The sequence below is a fragment of the Cervus canadensis genome, chromosome 1, assembly GCF_019320065.1.
Source record: "Cervus canadensis isolate Bull #8, Minnesota chromosome 1, ASM1932006v1, whole genome shotgun sequence".
In the NCBI taxonomy this organism is placed as follows: domain Eukaryota; kingdom Metazoa; phylum Chordata; class Mammalia; order Artiodactyla; family Cervidae; genus Cervus; species Cervus canadensis.
The window spans coordinates 111,041,458-111,054,016 of NC_057386.1; the positions used below are offsets into that span (position 1 = coordinate 111,041,458).

A 12,559-nucleotide genomic window follows, 5' to 3' on the forward strand; every position below is an offset into this window, starting at 1 on the left:
GTTGCAGCACACAAGATCTTCATTGCAGGCTTAATTGCCTGCTACAGGTGGGACCTTAGTTACTGAATGACCAGGGATCGAACCTGCGTACCCTGCATTGCAGGCATCACTGCAAGAGGGATTCTTAATCTCTGGATCTCCAGGGTAGTTCCCTGCCCCTCTGCAACCTCCCCATTCAACTTCGAGCCACACCCTTCATCCTGTAAACTGTTCCATGAGGTCCTGCTTGCCCTTACAATTCTCTCGACCTGGAATTTGTAGTATTTCTTTTCTGCCTTTCTGCCAACGAAACCTGGAATTTCACAGGTTTCACTGTGGAATTCACAATTTCAGCGATGTCTGTGCAGAGCCTTGGAAATACCCACCTCCGCCCCCAGCGTCCCCAGGCAGCCAACCCCGTGACAGCGGACCTCCCAGCTCCCTGCTCTGGGAGCCGCTGGCGTTTGTTTCTGTGGCGTCTTTGCCTGCTCCTAGCTGTGCACCTTTCCGCAAGCTCCCACCTCTCAGGCCTCAGTTTCCCCACCTGCAGGGCAAGGACCATGGGCTCTGCCTCATTAGAGGGTTTCAAGGATGCAGGGAGCTGACCCAGGAGAGAGGCCTGGTCCTGGCCCCCAGAAGAGCTGCAGAAATGAGCCCGATTGTCACCACTGGGCACACAGCACGTGCCTGGAGCACCAAAACATTTTTGGCAAGAATGTGATGTTTCAAAATAGGCCTCGTGGGTTGTCATCGTGAGAAAAGCCAGGACTCCATTCGCTGGACTCCTTGATCCTCTTGGATGTTTGCCAGGTCACTCAGTCGTGTCCGACTCTTTGCGACCCGGGACTGTGGCCCGCCAGGCTCCTCTGTCCGTGGGATTTCCCAGGCAGAAATACTGGAGTGGGTTGCCGTGCCCTCCTCCAGGGGATCTTCCTGACCCAGGGACTGAACACAAGTCCCTTCTGTCTCCTGCATTGACTGGAGGCTGGATGTTTAGGTTTGCTTTTATTTACGGTGACATCTCAGCGTTTGGAGCTGCCACGGGACCCTATGGCGCTTTGTAGGGTTGCGGACCCTCTGTGATCATCTCTCCTGTCCCAGGACCTCACAGAGGAGACCCTGGGCTCAAAGAGGGTGGCCCAGGGGTGGGGTCATCTGTAGGCTCGGCTCCTGTCCATCACACCTCAGAGTAGATGAAGCAGCCCCCAGTAGCCTTCGCCTTGGCCTTGGGGGGGGGGTTCCCTGTGGCCGGGCCCGGTCTGGGGGCTGACAGCTGACGGCTAAGGTGAGGTTGCTGCGGAGAAGCAAGTCCCTCTTCTCTCTCTGCACTTCCCTGGATAGGTGTTCAGGCTCCTGGAAGCGGGGGCCAGTCGCCTGATTTGGGGGAACCACTGGGTGCAGGGGAGGGCATGCAGTCCCATCCCCACAGACACACCAGGTCCCAGGAGCACCCTGGCAGGTCTTGAGTCAGATGACCCCCAGGCCAAGGGTGACCTTGCTGACCTCACAGGGGCCCTGGAAGAGCCTTGCTCACCCGGCGTTTATGTAACGTGAGTTTCCCAACCGCCCTCAGAGTCACCCTGTGACATGCAGATCTGCGCCGCCGTCTGCCCCAGTGGCTGGTGGGTGAGGGCTCGCGCACACTCGCTACAGGCCAGGCATCGGCGTGCCCCGTCCACAGGATTTTGGTACCGCCCATGTACCTCTAGGCATGAAGGCTCTGGTGCTTGTGGCACACAGGCTTAGTTGCTCCTAGGGATGTGGGATCTCCCCTAGCCAGGGATCGAACCCGCGTTCCCCTCATTGGAAGGCAGATTCCTATCCACTGCACCGCCGGGGAAGTGCCCATCAAGTGCATTTAAAGTGTATATAATTCAAGGACTTATATCCAACTGCTGGAGCCTGCGTGCCTTAGAGCCCGTGCTCTGCAACAAGACAGGCCACCACAGCAAGAAACCTGTTCTCTGCAAATCAAGAGTAGCCCCTGCTGGCCACAACCAGAGGAGAGCCTCCATGCAGCAGTGAAGCTCTAGCCCAGCCAAAAATAATAAATAAACAAATAAAAAGTAAATAAATTATAAAAGCCATAATTCAGTGGTTTAAGTACATTTATAAGACAGTGAAATCATCTGTTTGATAGTTAAAAAAATATTTTCATCCCCACCCCCCAAAGAAACCCTATCCATAAGCTATCACTTCTTGCCTGTCCCCAGACCCCCCAACCCCTGGCAACCACTAATCCACTCTCTGTCTCTATGGATTCACCTATTCTGGACATTTCATATAAAGGAATCATACGTGGCCTTTTCTGACTGACTTTCATGGGGTATAATGATTTTGAGGTTCATCCATGTTGCATCCATCAATACCTCATCTCTCTTTCTGGCTGAATAATATTCCAACGTATGGACAGACCACGTTTTAAAATCCATTTCCTGTTGATGGACAATTGGGTTGCTTCTCCATTCGGGCTATTGTGCATGAATGCTTCTGTGAACTTCTGTGTGCAAGCTTTTGTGTGATCACTTGATTTCAGTTCTCTGGCGTGCATACCCAGGAGTGGAACTGCTGGTTGTCTGAGATTTCTATGTTCACCATTGGAGGAAGAGACATTCTTTTTCCTAAAGTGGCTGAATGCACCCTCTTTAATTCCCACCAGCAGTGCACAAGGGCTCCGACTTCTCCCCGTCCAATAAGTCAAACGTATTGTCTGTGTTTGACTGCAGATGCCCTAGTGGAGGTGGAGTGGCATCTCGGTGTAGTTTGGATGTGCATCTTCCTGATGGCTAATGACACTGACATCTTTTCACCTACTTATTGGCCATTTATATCCGGTTTGGAGAAAAGTCTTTTTAATTCCCTTGCCCATTTAAAAATTGGGTTGTAGGCACTTCCCTGATGGTCCAGTGGTTAAGACTTAGCCTTCCTTGCATAGGCTTGGCTGATTCCCTTCCCCATTCCCCTGAGACTATCACAACATTGTTAATCGGCTATACGCCAATACAAAACAAAAACTTTGAGAGGAAAAAAAAAAGACTTCACCTTCCAACACAGAGGGTGTGGGTTCAACCCCTGGTCAGGGAGCTGAGATCCCACATGCCTCGCAGCCAAAAACCAAAACAGAAGAGAAGCCGTATCGTAACAAATTCAATAGAGACTTAAAAACGGCCCACGTCAAAAAAAAATTTTGTTTAATTAAAAAATGGGGTTGTTTGTCTTCTCCGTTGTTTAACTGTGGCACTGTGGTGGCAAGAGGGGAAACTGAGGTTCAGAAGAGGGGGGTGTGACTGGGCCAAGAATTCCAGGCCCACAAGCAGATGGAGACTGGAGCCTGGGTTGGTCTCCACCCATAGTCTGCAGGCCTCTGCACCCAAGGGCCTCCTGCGTCCACTGTTGACCTGTCCCAGGTCACATCAAATCCCTTCCTTGTGTTTAAAGTGGGGGTGGATCCCCAGCTGGAGGGTGGATCAGAAAGGCAAGGAAACAGCAGTTCTGAGGAACCAAGTGGGCCCTCTCTTCCCCTCCGGATCACGCGGACCTGGCTGACGTGGCCTGGGAAGCGGGGACAGCCTGGGCCCTGTGGTCGCGGAGCCTATTTATACCGACGGGGGCCGTGTCGCAAGCCTTTCCTGCTGGCAGGAGGGACGTCACCAGGCGCTGACCTCACCAGAAATGCTGACGCATCTTCCCCTTACGCTTCATTCGGATGGGGCTGTGGGGCTACCTCACCTCAGCCTCCTCCCACCCAGCTCCGGGCTTCTCCCCAGTGTCCCCACTCCCTGCAGCCCCCCAACCACACCCTCTACCTGAAGCCGTTGATTTGCATCCCTCAAGTGCGTGCACTGAGGTCACAACCCCCAGCACCTCAAAATATGAGTGTGCACAGAGCCAGGGCCTGGAAAGGGGCAATCGGGGTAAAGTGGGGCCATTGGGTGGGCCCCATTGCAACGTAACAGGTGTCCTTAGAAGAGGAGGTCGGGGCTTCCCTGGTGTGGTTCAGTGGTAAAGAAGCCACCGGCCAGCGCAGGGGATGTGAGTTCGATCCCTGGTCCGGGAGGCTCCCACGTGCCGTGAAGCAGCAAAGCCTGTGCACCACAGCTACGGAAGCCCACGAGCCCTAGGTCCTCTGCAACAAGAGAAGCCACCGCAATGAGGAGCCCGTGGGCCACAACTAGAGAAAAGCCCATGCAGCAATGAAGACCCAACACGGCCCCAAATATTGTTTTTAAAAAGGAGAAGAGATCTGGGCACAGACAGACACGGCAGGGCAGCCGTGGGAGGAGATGACGAGAAGCCGGCCATCTGCGAGCTGAGGAGGGCGGCCTCAGGATGAATCCAGCACCTTGAGCTCGGACTTTCAGCTCCAGGACTGTGAGAAAACACTGTTGTACACTTCTGTCTGTGGTACCTGGTTATGGCAGCTCCAGCAAACTCACATGTAAGTTTAAAGCTCCGTGCTCAGAGCCAGCTCTTTCAGATGTGCAAGCACCCTCCTCTTAAATATTTTTATAAAAGGTACACCACAAAAAAAAAAAAAAAGGTACACCACAGGTGGGTTGATCTCAATGTCTCTGGGACTTGGAGGCCTCTTTAAACCCAGGAGAAAAAATAAATAAATAAAGAAACACAGGAGACCCTACTGCCTGGACCGAGGGGTGAAAACCCTGGGCTGTCCCCTGGGCATGGAGGCCGCTCAGCAAGGGCATGAGGCTCTCTGGCCAGACCTGGCTCTCCTACATGGAGCCCAGCCCTGAGCTTTTCCAAGGTTCTGTTTTTCTCTCATTACCAGGAGCCAGGGAACTTCCCTGGTGGTCCAGTGGTTAAGAATCCACCTTCCAATGCAGGAGATGCAGGTTTGATCCCTGGTTGGGGAACTAAGATGCCACAAGCCACAGGGCAGCCAAGCCCAGGCACCACACTTGAAACCCACTCACCACAACAAAAGATCCTGCGTTCTGCAGCTAAGACCCAACATAGCCAAATAAGTACATTTTTTTTTTTTTTTTTTAAAAGCAAACGACTATTAAGGGAGCTGAGGCACGCATGCCAGGCCACTGTCCCTCCCAGGGCTGCAGCGAGATGAGATCAGAGAGTGAAATGAACAAGGATCTGGACCCGGCCTGGGCCCAGGAAGCCGCCTGGTGGGAGTGGGCGCCGGGACGGGGAGTCGAGCGGAAGTGACATTCTCAGGAGGAGAATCCAGAACTGGGCCTTGACGGTGGCGAGGGTGTGATGAGGCCCAGGGAGTAGGCTGGGGGGGGGGGGGGGGGTGAAGAGAAGCCTCCGGGGTTTGGGATGAGGGGGTGCCCCTGGTGTTGCCCATTGCTAGTTCCTTAGCACTTGGAAAAGAGCAGGCCAAATAAATGTTTGTTGACTGCTTAAATGAGCCTGCAGAGGGGCGGGCTGCTGGGAATGGCCTTGGGGGTATTGATGGGTGCTGGGGTGGGTGCCCGGCCTCCCTCCTTCCAGCCACCTTGGCATTCCTGATCCGGGCTCCGCAGGGCCCAAGCGGCTCAGGCCTCCCTGGTCCCACGCCCCTCCAAGGGCCCCACCCCGCTTCTCAGCCTTTGACACCCTCCTGCCCACGGCACTCCTCAGGGTGCAGGCCAAGGACCCCCAGCCGGTCTGCTGGAGGCGCTGAGGTGGCCAGGCATGGTGTGCGGGCCAGCCCTCGGCCGCTTCGTCCGCGCGCTCACGGGGCCTCCGTTCATCCTGTGGGGAAGCAGCAGGTTGACTCAGGAGGCTGTGTCCGGAGCCCCTCCTCTCGTTTCTTTGAGAAGCAGAGGACCTACTCGAGATCACTATCTTTCAGAGAAAGTGAAACCTGGTCCCCAACCGTCACCACAGCGGCTCCCCCCTCCAGCTTCCCCTCTGAGCTCACAGCTTCCCCATCCCCTCGCCCCCCTACCCCGCCTCCCCGACAGCCAGTACTTGGAATCAGACTGCTTCATCGCTCCTTTTCCCTTCAAAGGGCCTTTGCCTTTTATGTCCATGATGGCAGCAGCCCGGTGAGGTAGCTGGGAGATACTTTTCAAATCCTCATTTTGCAGGTGGAAGGGGCCTCCGAGGCCCAGGGAGGCGAAGTGAATTGCCTTGGGCCACACAGCATGTCAGAGGGCTTGAGTCCTGATCTCCCTTTCCTCTTGCCCCAAGCGCCTGGTTCGATGGGCCTGGGATGGGGAACACTGGTTATATGCGCGGTGCCTCATGGGGGAGAGGAGATGGCGGGGAGCCCCACTGAGGGATGCAGGTCTTGGGGCCAGAACCACAATCTCAGGGCTGCCAGCCTGGGTCTGGCTCTGTGCCCAGAGCCCCGTGGTTTCCGCTCACAGATGTCCCAACAGCCCCGCGGGAGGGCGGGAAGGGCACCCGAGAAGGAAGATGTCTCGCTCCCCTCACCCCCCAACCACAGTGGCCTGCAAGGCCGACGGCTCCCGGGCAGGGACCAGGCTATGGGCCCTCCAAGGACCCGGCTGGCAAACCCTCCCATCCATCCCGGACACGGCACCCCTGCAGCGGGCATGGACCCCCTTGCTTCCCTGCTCACCCCAGGAAGGCTGAGGCTGTGGTTTGCATCATCCTTGGGCGTGGGGGGCTGACCTCGAAGAACGAATTCGAAGAAAACAGGAGGAGGAGCAGGCATGCCACCGCACTGGGCGCCCATTGGCCGCCTGTAGAAACTTTGGTTTTTTTTAGGGTCATGTTCCCAGAAGGCCTCCCCTCCCCCCACCCCACCCCCTCCCCACCCACCTCACGAGGTGTTGGCCAATCACCCCGACGGGCATAAAGGGGCTGCCAGCCCTCAGGGCTCCAGGCAGGGAGGTGTCACCCCCAGCGGGCACAGGCCGGAGCTCGGTCACCCAGCATGCGGGCACAGAGTATGCAGAGGACACTCCTCAGTGAGTACTTCCTTCCTTCCCGCCGGCACCTGCCTGCCGGGCTCACGGGCACCCGCGGGGAGCAGGGCCACCCTTTGCCCTCTGGGAACCGTGCAGAAGGATGCTGACAAGGGGAGAGAGCCAGGGGGTCAGAAAGGGACCCACAGAGAACACAGCATCTTCACAGGAGAAGGGCATCCTCGGAGGGCTTCCAGGTGGAGGTGATGCAGAGTCGTGGACTCTGGGAGCAAAGGAGTGAGGGAAGGAGATCACCACTGCGGGAGAAGCCAGGGAAGCAGGAGGGAGGCGGGAGATGTGCTGGGGGCAGAGGAGGAGGCCGGGGAAGCTGAGCAGGATTGCGGTGTGATGTCTGGAAGGCCGGTGGGGTGCCTCCTTTTTTTGCCCGGATTCGCAGGCCCTGGGATGGATGGGTACTGTCAGCCGGGTCTGGGGGCCCGGGAGCCCACACAATCACACAGCACCCACAGCCACACCCACAGGGTGACAGGCACACAGAGCCGCGTGACGTCATCGGGGCCCTCGGTGGCAGCATCTGGGAAGCCCCGCAAGCAGCCCGGGGCCCCTGCGGCCGGCGGGGCACAACGGCTGGCGGTGTGTGGCGGGCGGTTCCCTCGGGCCTTGCGCAGACCCAGACACACGCCCACACAGGCACCCTGGTCCCACGTGCTCGGGGCTCACCCCAGCGCCCCCCGCCCCAGCCCTGCAGCAGGTACCTGAGGGGCGGCAGGGGGTGCCTGTGGTCGCGTTTCCTGGGCGCCCAGCCCCCTGGGCCCCGGCTGCAGCGTCTTCCCCAAGGGGCCACGGTTCCTAGGAAGGGAAGGTGGTGTCACTGCCTTCCGGGCCATTGCACCACAGGCCCTTCCGACCACGTGGTTGGCGGTGCCCGGTGGGTGGGTGGGTGGAGGCGGGGGAGGGGCGGGGGGACGCTGTGACGGTGCCCGCCCACTGGGGGGCGCTCTGGCTCACCGCATCTCTTGGGGGGCGCCTGAAAGAAGTGGCCGTTTCCAGAGAGAGGAGGGAGGCCCGAGAGATGGGGGCAGAGGGTGGCCTTCGGTGACCCGAGCAAGCCCTTCTCCTTTGGCGCCTTGGTTCTCCTGTGGGTCAGACGGGGGCGTAGACCAGTTGTTCTCACGCATCCTCTCCAGGTAGAGAGGCAGACCCTCCTGGTACTCCAGACAGAGCTCCGGGCTGGGGCTGCAAACCCCTCTGGAGGCCCCCTGCAGGGGTGGGGGGGACTGGGGCCTGTCCCGGGGAGGGGGGCCTGCAGCAATGGCGGATCCTTAGCCCAGAGGTCTCATGAGCCCCATCTGGGTCTCTGCAGGTCAGCTCCCGAGGTTGGCAGGCTGGACCCCGGCTGGGCCCCACCTCCGCTTCTCAAAGGCTTGCTTGGTACGTCGCAGCCACTGTTTCAGATGCAGGGCAGCGGCTCTCTGGACGGTGGTGCTGGGTTTCGCAGGGGTCCCTGGGCACGCCCAGTGCCCAGCCCCGGCCTCCACGCGGATGAGGGATGGGCCGTGCCCCCTGAGGCCCGTGTGAGCGCCCTCCCCTCTTCAGGGCGCCCCCCGGCAGAGACTGAAGCCGGCCCCTCGTCTTCCCTCTGCCCCAGGTCTGGTCCTCAGACTCCTGCTCCTGTGCATGGTGGCCACGAGCAAGTGCTCAGGCAAGTACCACGAGCTTCTCCTGCAGCTCCAGCGCCAGGCGGACCTCATGCAGAACCCCAGCACGCTCCTGGACCCCTATGTGAGTGCCCGGCCCCCCTGGGGGGCACCTGAGTCTCAGAGAACTGTGGGTGGAGCTGGGGCTGGAGTGATCCCCAGAGAGGACCCGCTCAGTCTGGGGCTGGCAGGGAAACCGAGGCTCCACGTTATTCCTGGGCCACAGTGACCATACCGGGTCTAACCCTGAGACGTCAAGGAAACAGTGGGTGGGCCTGGAGGGTGAACCCCGACTCCATCATCTCCTTCATCTGTTTGCCTGCACACCTACCACGGGCCTTGTTCTAGGCACTGGAACGTCGCAGTGAACAGTCCCGCCCTCCTAAGCTCAGGTCACCTCCCATCACTTCCACAATGACACACCTCAGGCCACCGTCACCACCTGTGTGGTCACCCCTGCCAGTCCTGCCTGCAGTGACCCGGGAGTCCCCTCCCTTCTCGGGCCTCAGTTTCTTGATCTGTACAATGGGAGGGTTGGATGGGGGAGGGGCGCATGTGGTCCAGCGGCTCAAGGCTGAGCAGGTATGCGTGCGTGTGTGGTCGGGGCTCCAGGGCTCACCTCTGGACTATCCTTTTCGCCCTCCCCAGATCCACCTCCAAGGCCTGCACAGTCCTGTACTGAAGGGATCCTGCATGGAGCGCCCGGGGGACTTCCCCAGCGAGGACGCCCTGTGGAGGCTCAGCAGGCAGGACTTCCTGCGGACCCTCAACACCACGCTGGGCCTCTTCCTTCGCATGCTGAGCGCCCTTCAGCAGGACCTCCCGAAAGCAGCCCATCAACAGGCGGAGATGAACATCCGCGGGCTCGGGAACAACATCCACTGCATGGCCCAGCTGCTGCGCGGCTCCTCGGACCCAGAGGCTGCTGAGCCCACTCAGCCGGGCCCGGGGCCCACGCCGCCACCGCCGCCGCTGCCCACGCTGCCGTTGGACACCTTCAAGCGCAAGCTCAGGATCTGCGAGTTCCTGCAAGGCTACCACCACTTCATGCGCAGGGCCGGGCAGGTCCTCCGGGGCTGGGGGGAGAGACGGGGCCGCAACCGCAGACACAGCCCCCTCCGGGGCCTGCAGAGGGCTGCCCGCAGGACGTGGCCCTTCCCGGGGCTCAGGAGACTTGCGCCCCAGGGCCAGCTGCCCCGGTAGCCTTCGGGGCACCCTGCCAGGTGAAAGGTCAGCAGGTGGCGTGCAGGACGGCAGGCTGCCGCCACCCATCTCCTCTCCGCTCCCCACCTCTCTGAAGCGCACTTTAAGGGGTGTAAGCCAGGCAGCCCCCTCTACCTCCCCCAAGGCCGGGCTGCAGGGAAGATGGTCAGGCTGTGGAGCGCCCCCAGCCCTGGGTTCCTTGGCCCTCGGGGGGTGGCCGGGTCAGGTCCATACGGGGCCAACTTTCCATTGATTCAGGGGTCGGATGACACAGGCTGACTCACGGCCAGACTGGCCCCCCCACCCCCCGCTCCCCGGAGACCGGCCGGACTGTCCCTCTCATGACTTGCATGGCTCTTGCCCCCGTACTTCCTCCTTTCCCTAGTGGCCCAGCTCCAAGGCGGTGGGGGTCAGGGCCTGAGTTGGCCGACTATGCCTCATCGCGTCTCGGGCCAGATCCCTGGATGCCTGGGAGGCCTCACTTTAGGCAGCTGTGATGGGGCAGAGGGCGCAGGAAGGAGCACTGATTGGGGTGGGGGGTGTCGGTCCGAGGTTGGCCTCTAATTCGCTGTGTGACCTCATCAAGGCCACCTTGCTTCTCAGGACCGCAGTTTACTCTGTGATTTGAAGGGCTTGGGGACCACGTGCAGCCCTCTCTGCTTGTCAGTTGCTGGGACTCTGTGACACAGGGTGGATATCAGATTCTCTCCATACAGAAGGACACACGGGGCAGACGGCCCCTGGGCACAGGCTCCGCTCTCTGGAGGAGACCTAGTCTGGAGGAGAGCCTGGTCTTGGGTCCCGGCTGCTGGCTGCGCTCCCTGGTGGTGCATCATGGTATTTTTTCGTGCTGAAATCATCGCCCTCCTGGAGGGGGGGTCCCAGAAGCTTCTGGGCCAATTCCTTGGAGGGACAGGACTAATTTATAGACTTTTTTTAAAATCAGTTTTTTAAATCTGTTTTCTATTTATAAGGCTTATTTATGATGTGTATTTAATGTTAATATTGTGCATATATTTAAAATTTGCGTGGTTTCTAAAGCCCTTGTGTGTCTCTGCTGCATTGTAGGGGGGTTTGGGGAAGCCTCTTGGAGATGGGGGGGTCCCTAGGTGGCAAGGCCACAAGCGTCCACCACTGGAGGGCTGGGCTGGGGGTCCTTGCTCTATCCAGGAAGGGAAGCCGCACACCCTCGTCAGCTGTGGGCTCTGACTGTGGGGGCATCTCAGAGAAGGTGCCCATTTTCTCTGAGTGGGTCTCCCTTGAGAATCTGGGGACCAGACGTTGGGGAACCAGAGAGAATAGGGGAAAGATGGAGAATGTGGGTTGTTCTCAGTCCTCGTGGGTGAGCAGCTGGGGGTATGTGTGCCGTGGGTGTCGTGTGAAACAGTGAAGTGAAGTGAAAGTCACTCAGTTGTGTCCGACTCTTTGCGACCCCATGGACTATACCGTCCATGGAATTCTCCAGGCCAGAATAATGGAGTGGGTAGCCTGTCCCTTCTCCAGGGGATCTTCCCAACCCAGGGTTTAAACCCAGGTCTCCCACATTGCAGGCAGATTCTTTACCAACTGAGCCACAAGGGAAGCCCAGTACTGGAGTGGGTAGCCTATCCCTTCTCCAGCGGATCTTCCTGACCCAGGAATCAACCTGGGGTCTCCTGCATTGCAGGCAGATTCTTTACCAACTGAGCCACAAGGGAAGCCCAATACTGGAGTGGGTAGCCTATCCCTTCTCCAGCGGATCTTCCTGACCCAGGAATCAACCTGGGGTCTCCTGCATTGCAGGCAGATTCTTTACCAACTGAGCTCTCAGGGAAGTCACTAAGTCATGTCCAACTCTTGCGACCCCATGGACTGTAACTCTCCAGGCTCCTCTGTCCGTCGGATTTCCCAAGCGGGAATGCTGGAGTGGGTAGCCATTTCCTTCTCCAGAGGATCTTCCTGATCCAGGGATAGAACCCAGGTCTCCTGCACTGCAGGCAGAATCTTTATCACCTGAGCCTCCAGGGAAGCCCCTGGTGAGTTGTGTGAAACAGACAAGATAATAATAGATCTTGTCTCAGCTGTGGCCTATGACCTGGTAGCTGCTTGAAACTGCTTCCTGAAGGGCCCCAGGCTGGGTAGGGATTCCACCTGGCTGCCCCCTGATGCTCAGGGCCTCGCCCCCGGAAAGTCATCTATAGACCAGTGACATGCGAAGTGGCAGCTACAAAGGAAGGGCTCACAGAATCAGATGAACTTGACCTAGATCAGTCCCTGGCCACCCCCACTTCTGGTGGGAACAAGATTTAACATGGGGTGGAAGAGAACTCTGTGTGGGACACCCTGGAGTAGATACGACCCAGTTTGCTGATGAGAAGACTGAGGCTCCGAGAGTTTGAGTGACCTGCCCAGGTCCTTAGAGCCAACGTCCTGGGGGTGGGCACATTTTGAATTCAGGTCCATTGGATGTCAGGGTGGGAGCACCCTCCCATCACCTTTCAACCTCTGTAACTCTGCTGGCAAGTTCAGGAGTCCCCCCGGGGCACAGAGCTCCCAGAAGAGGGGGCAGACAGATGACAGACACGCAAAAGAACCGACAGGAGCACCTGAGTTTGCAGTGCGAGCGTGAGCTCGGCAAAAGCAAAGCGGTGAGGAAACAGAGAGTGAGGGTCTGGAGACGGGGGTGGTCAGCGGGGCGCCCGGAAGAGGCGCTGTCCAGTCTGCAGCCCGAATGATGCACCGCAGGAGGGGTGGAGCCTCTAGGTGGCGGGAAGGGCCGGGGCAAAACTCGCTCTGAGCAGTCAAGGATCAGAGTGCAGTGAGTGAGGGTACTGCTGATTTATC

The 12,559-nt window shown here is 58.6% G+C and overlaps 1 protein-coding gene and 1 long non-coding RNA gene across 3 annotated transcripts; one reads left to right on the forward strand and one right to left on the reverse strand.

The window, feature by feature from the left end:
• Positions 1-3,153: 3,153 nt before the first annotated feature.
• LOC122421039 lies at positions 3,154-7,718 on the reverse strand. Its single transcript, XR_006263431.1, has 5 exons — positions 7,592-7,718; positions 6,730-7,275; positions 6,527-6,650; positions 5,911-6,149; positions 3,154-5,691 (listed from the first exon to the last, which is right to left on the reverse strand). It is a non-coding gene; the product is annotated as an uncharacterized LOC122421039 (long non-coding RNA).
• OSM (oncostatin M) lies at positions 6,771-10,776 on the forward strand. Of its 2 annotated transcripts, XM_043436761.1 has the most exons (4): positions 6,805-6,878; positions 8,200-8,267; positions 8,485-8,618; positions 9,182-10,770. In XM_043436761.1, exons 3-4 carry the CDS (start codon positions 8,514-8,516, stop codon positions 9,734-9,736), a joined length of 660 nt encoding a protein of 219 aa, XP_043292696.1. In that variant the 5' UTR covers positions 6,805-6,878; positions 8,200-8,267; positions 8,485-8,513; the 3' UTR covers positions 9,737-10,770. The 2 variants fall into 2 exon arrangements, with proteins under 2 accessions (XP_043292686.1, XP_043292696.1); XM_043436751.1 differs by lacking the exon at positions 8,200-8,267 and having other exon boundaries at positions 6,771-6,878; positions 9,182-10,776.
• Positions 10,777-12,559: the final 1,783 nt, after the last annotated feature.

Excerpts from the sequence above, each read along its gene's own strand:
- OSM (XM_043436751.1), top strand. The coding sequence starts at position 6,845 with ATGCGGGCACAGAGTATGCAGAGGACACTCCTCA. Across the intron at positions 6,879-8,484 it reads TATGCAGAGGACACTCCTCA|GTCTGGTCCTCAGACTCCTG; the intron begins GTGAGTACTTCC and ends CCTCTGCCCCAG. Across the intron at positions 8,619-9,181 it reads GCACGCTCCTGGACCCCTAT|ATCCACCTCCAAGGCCTGCA; the intron begins GTGAGTGCCCGG and ends CGCCCTCCCCAG.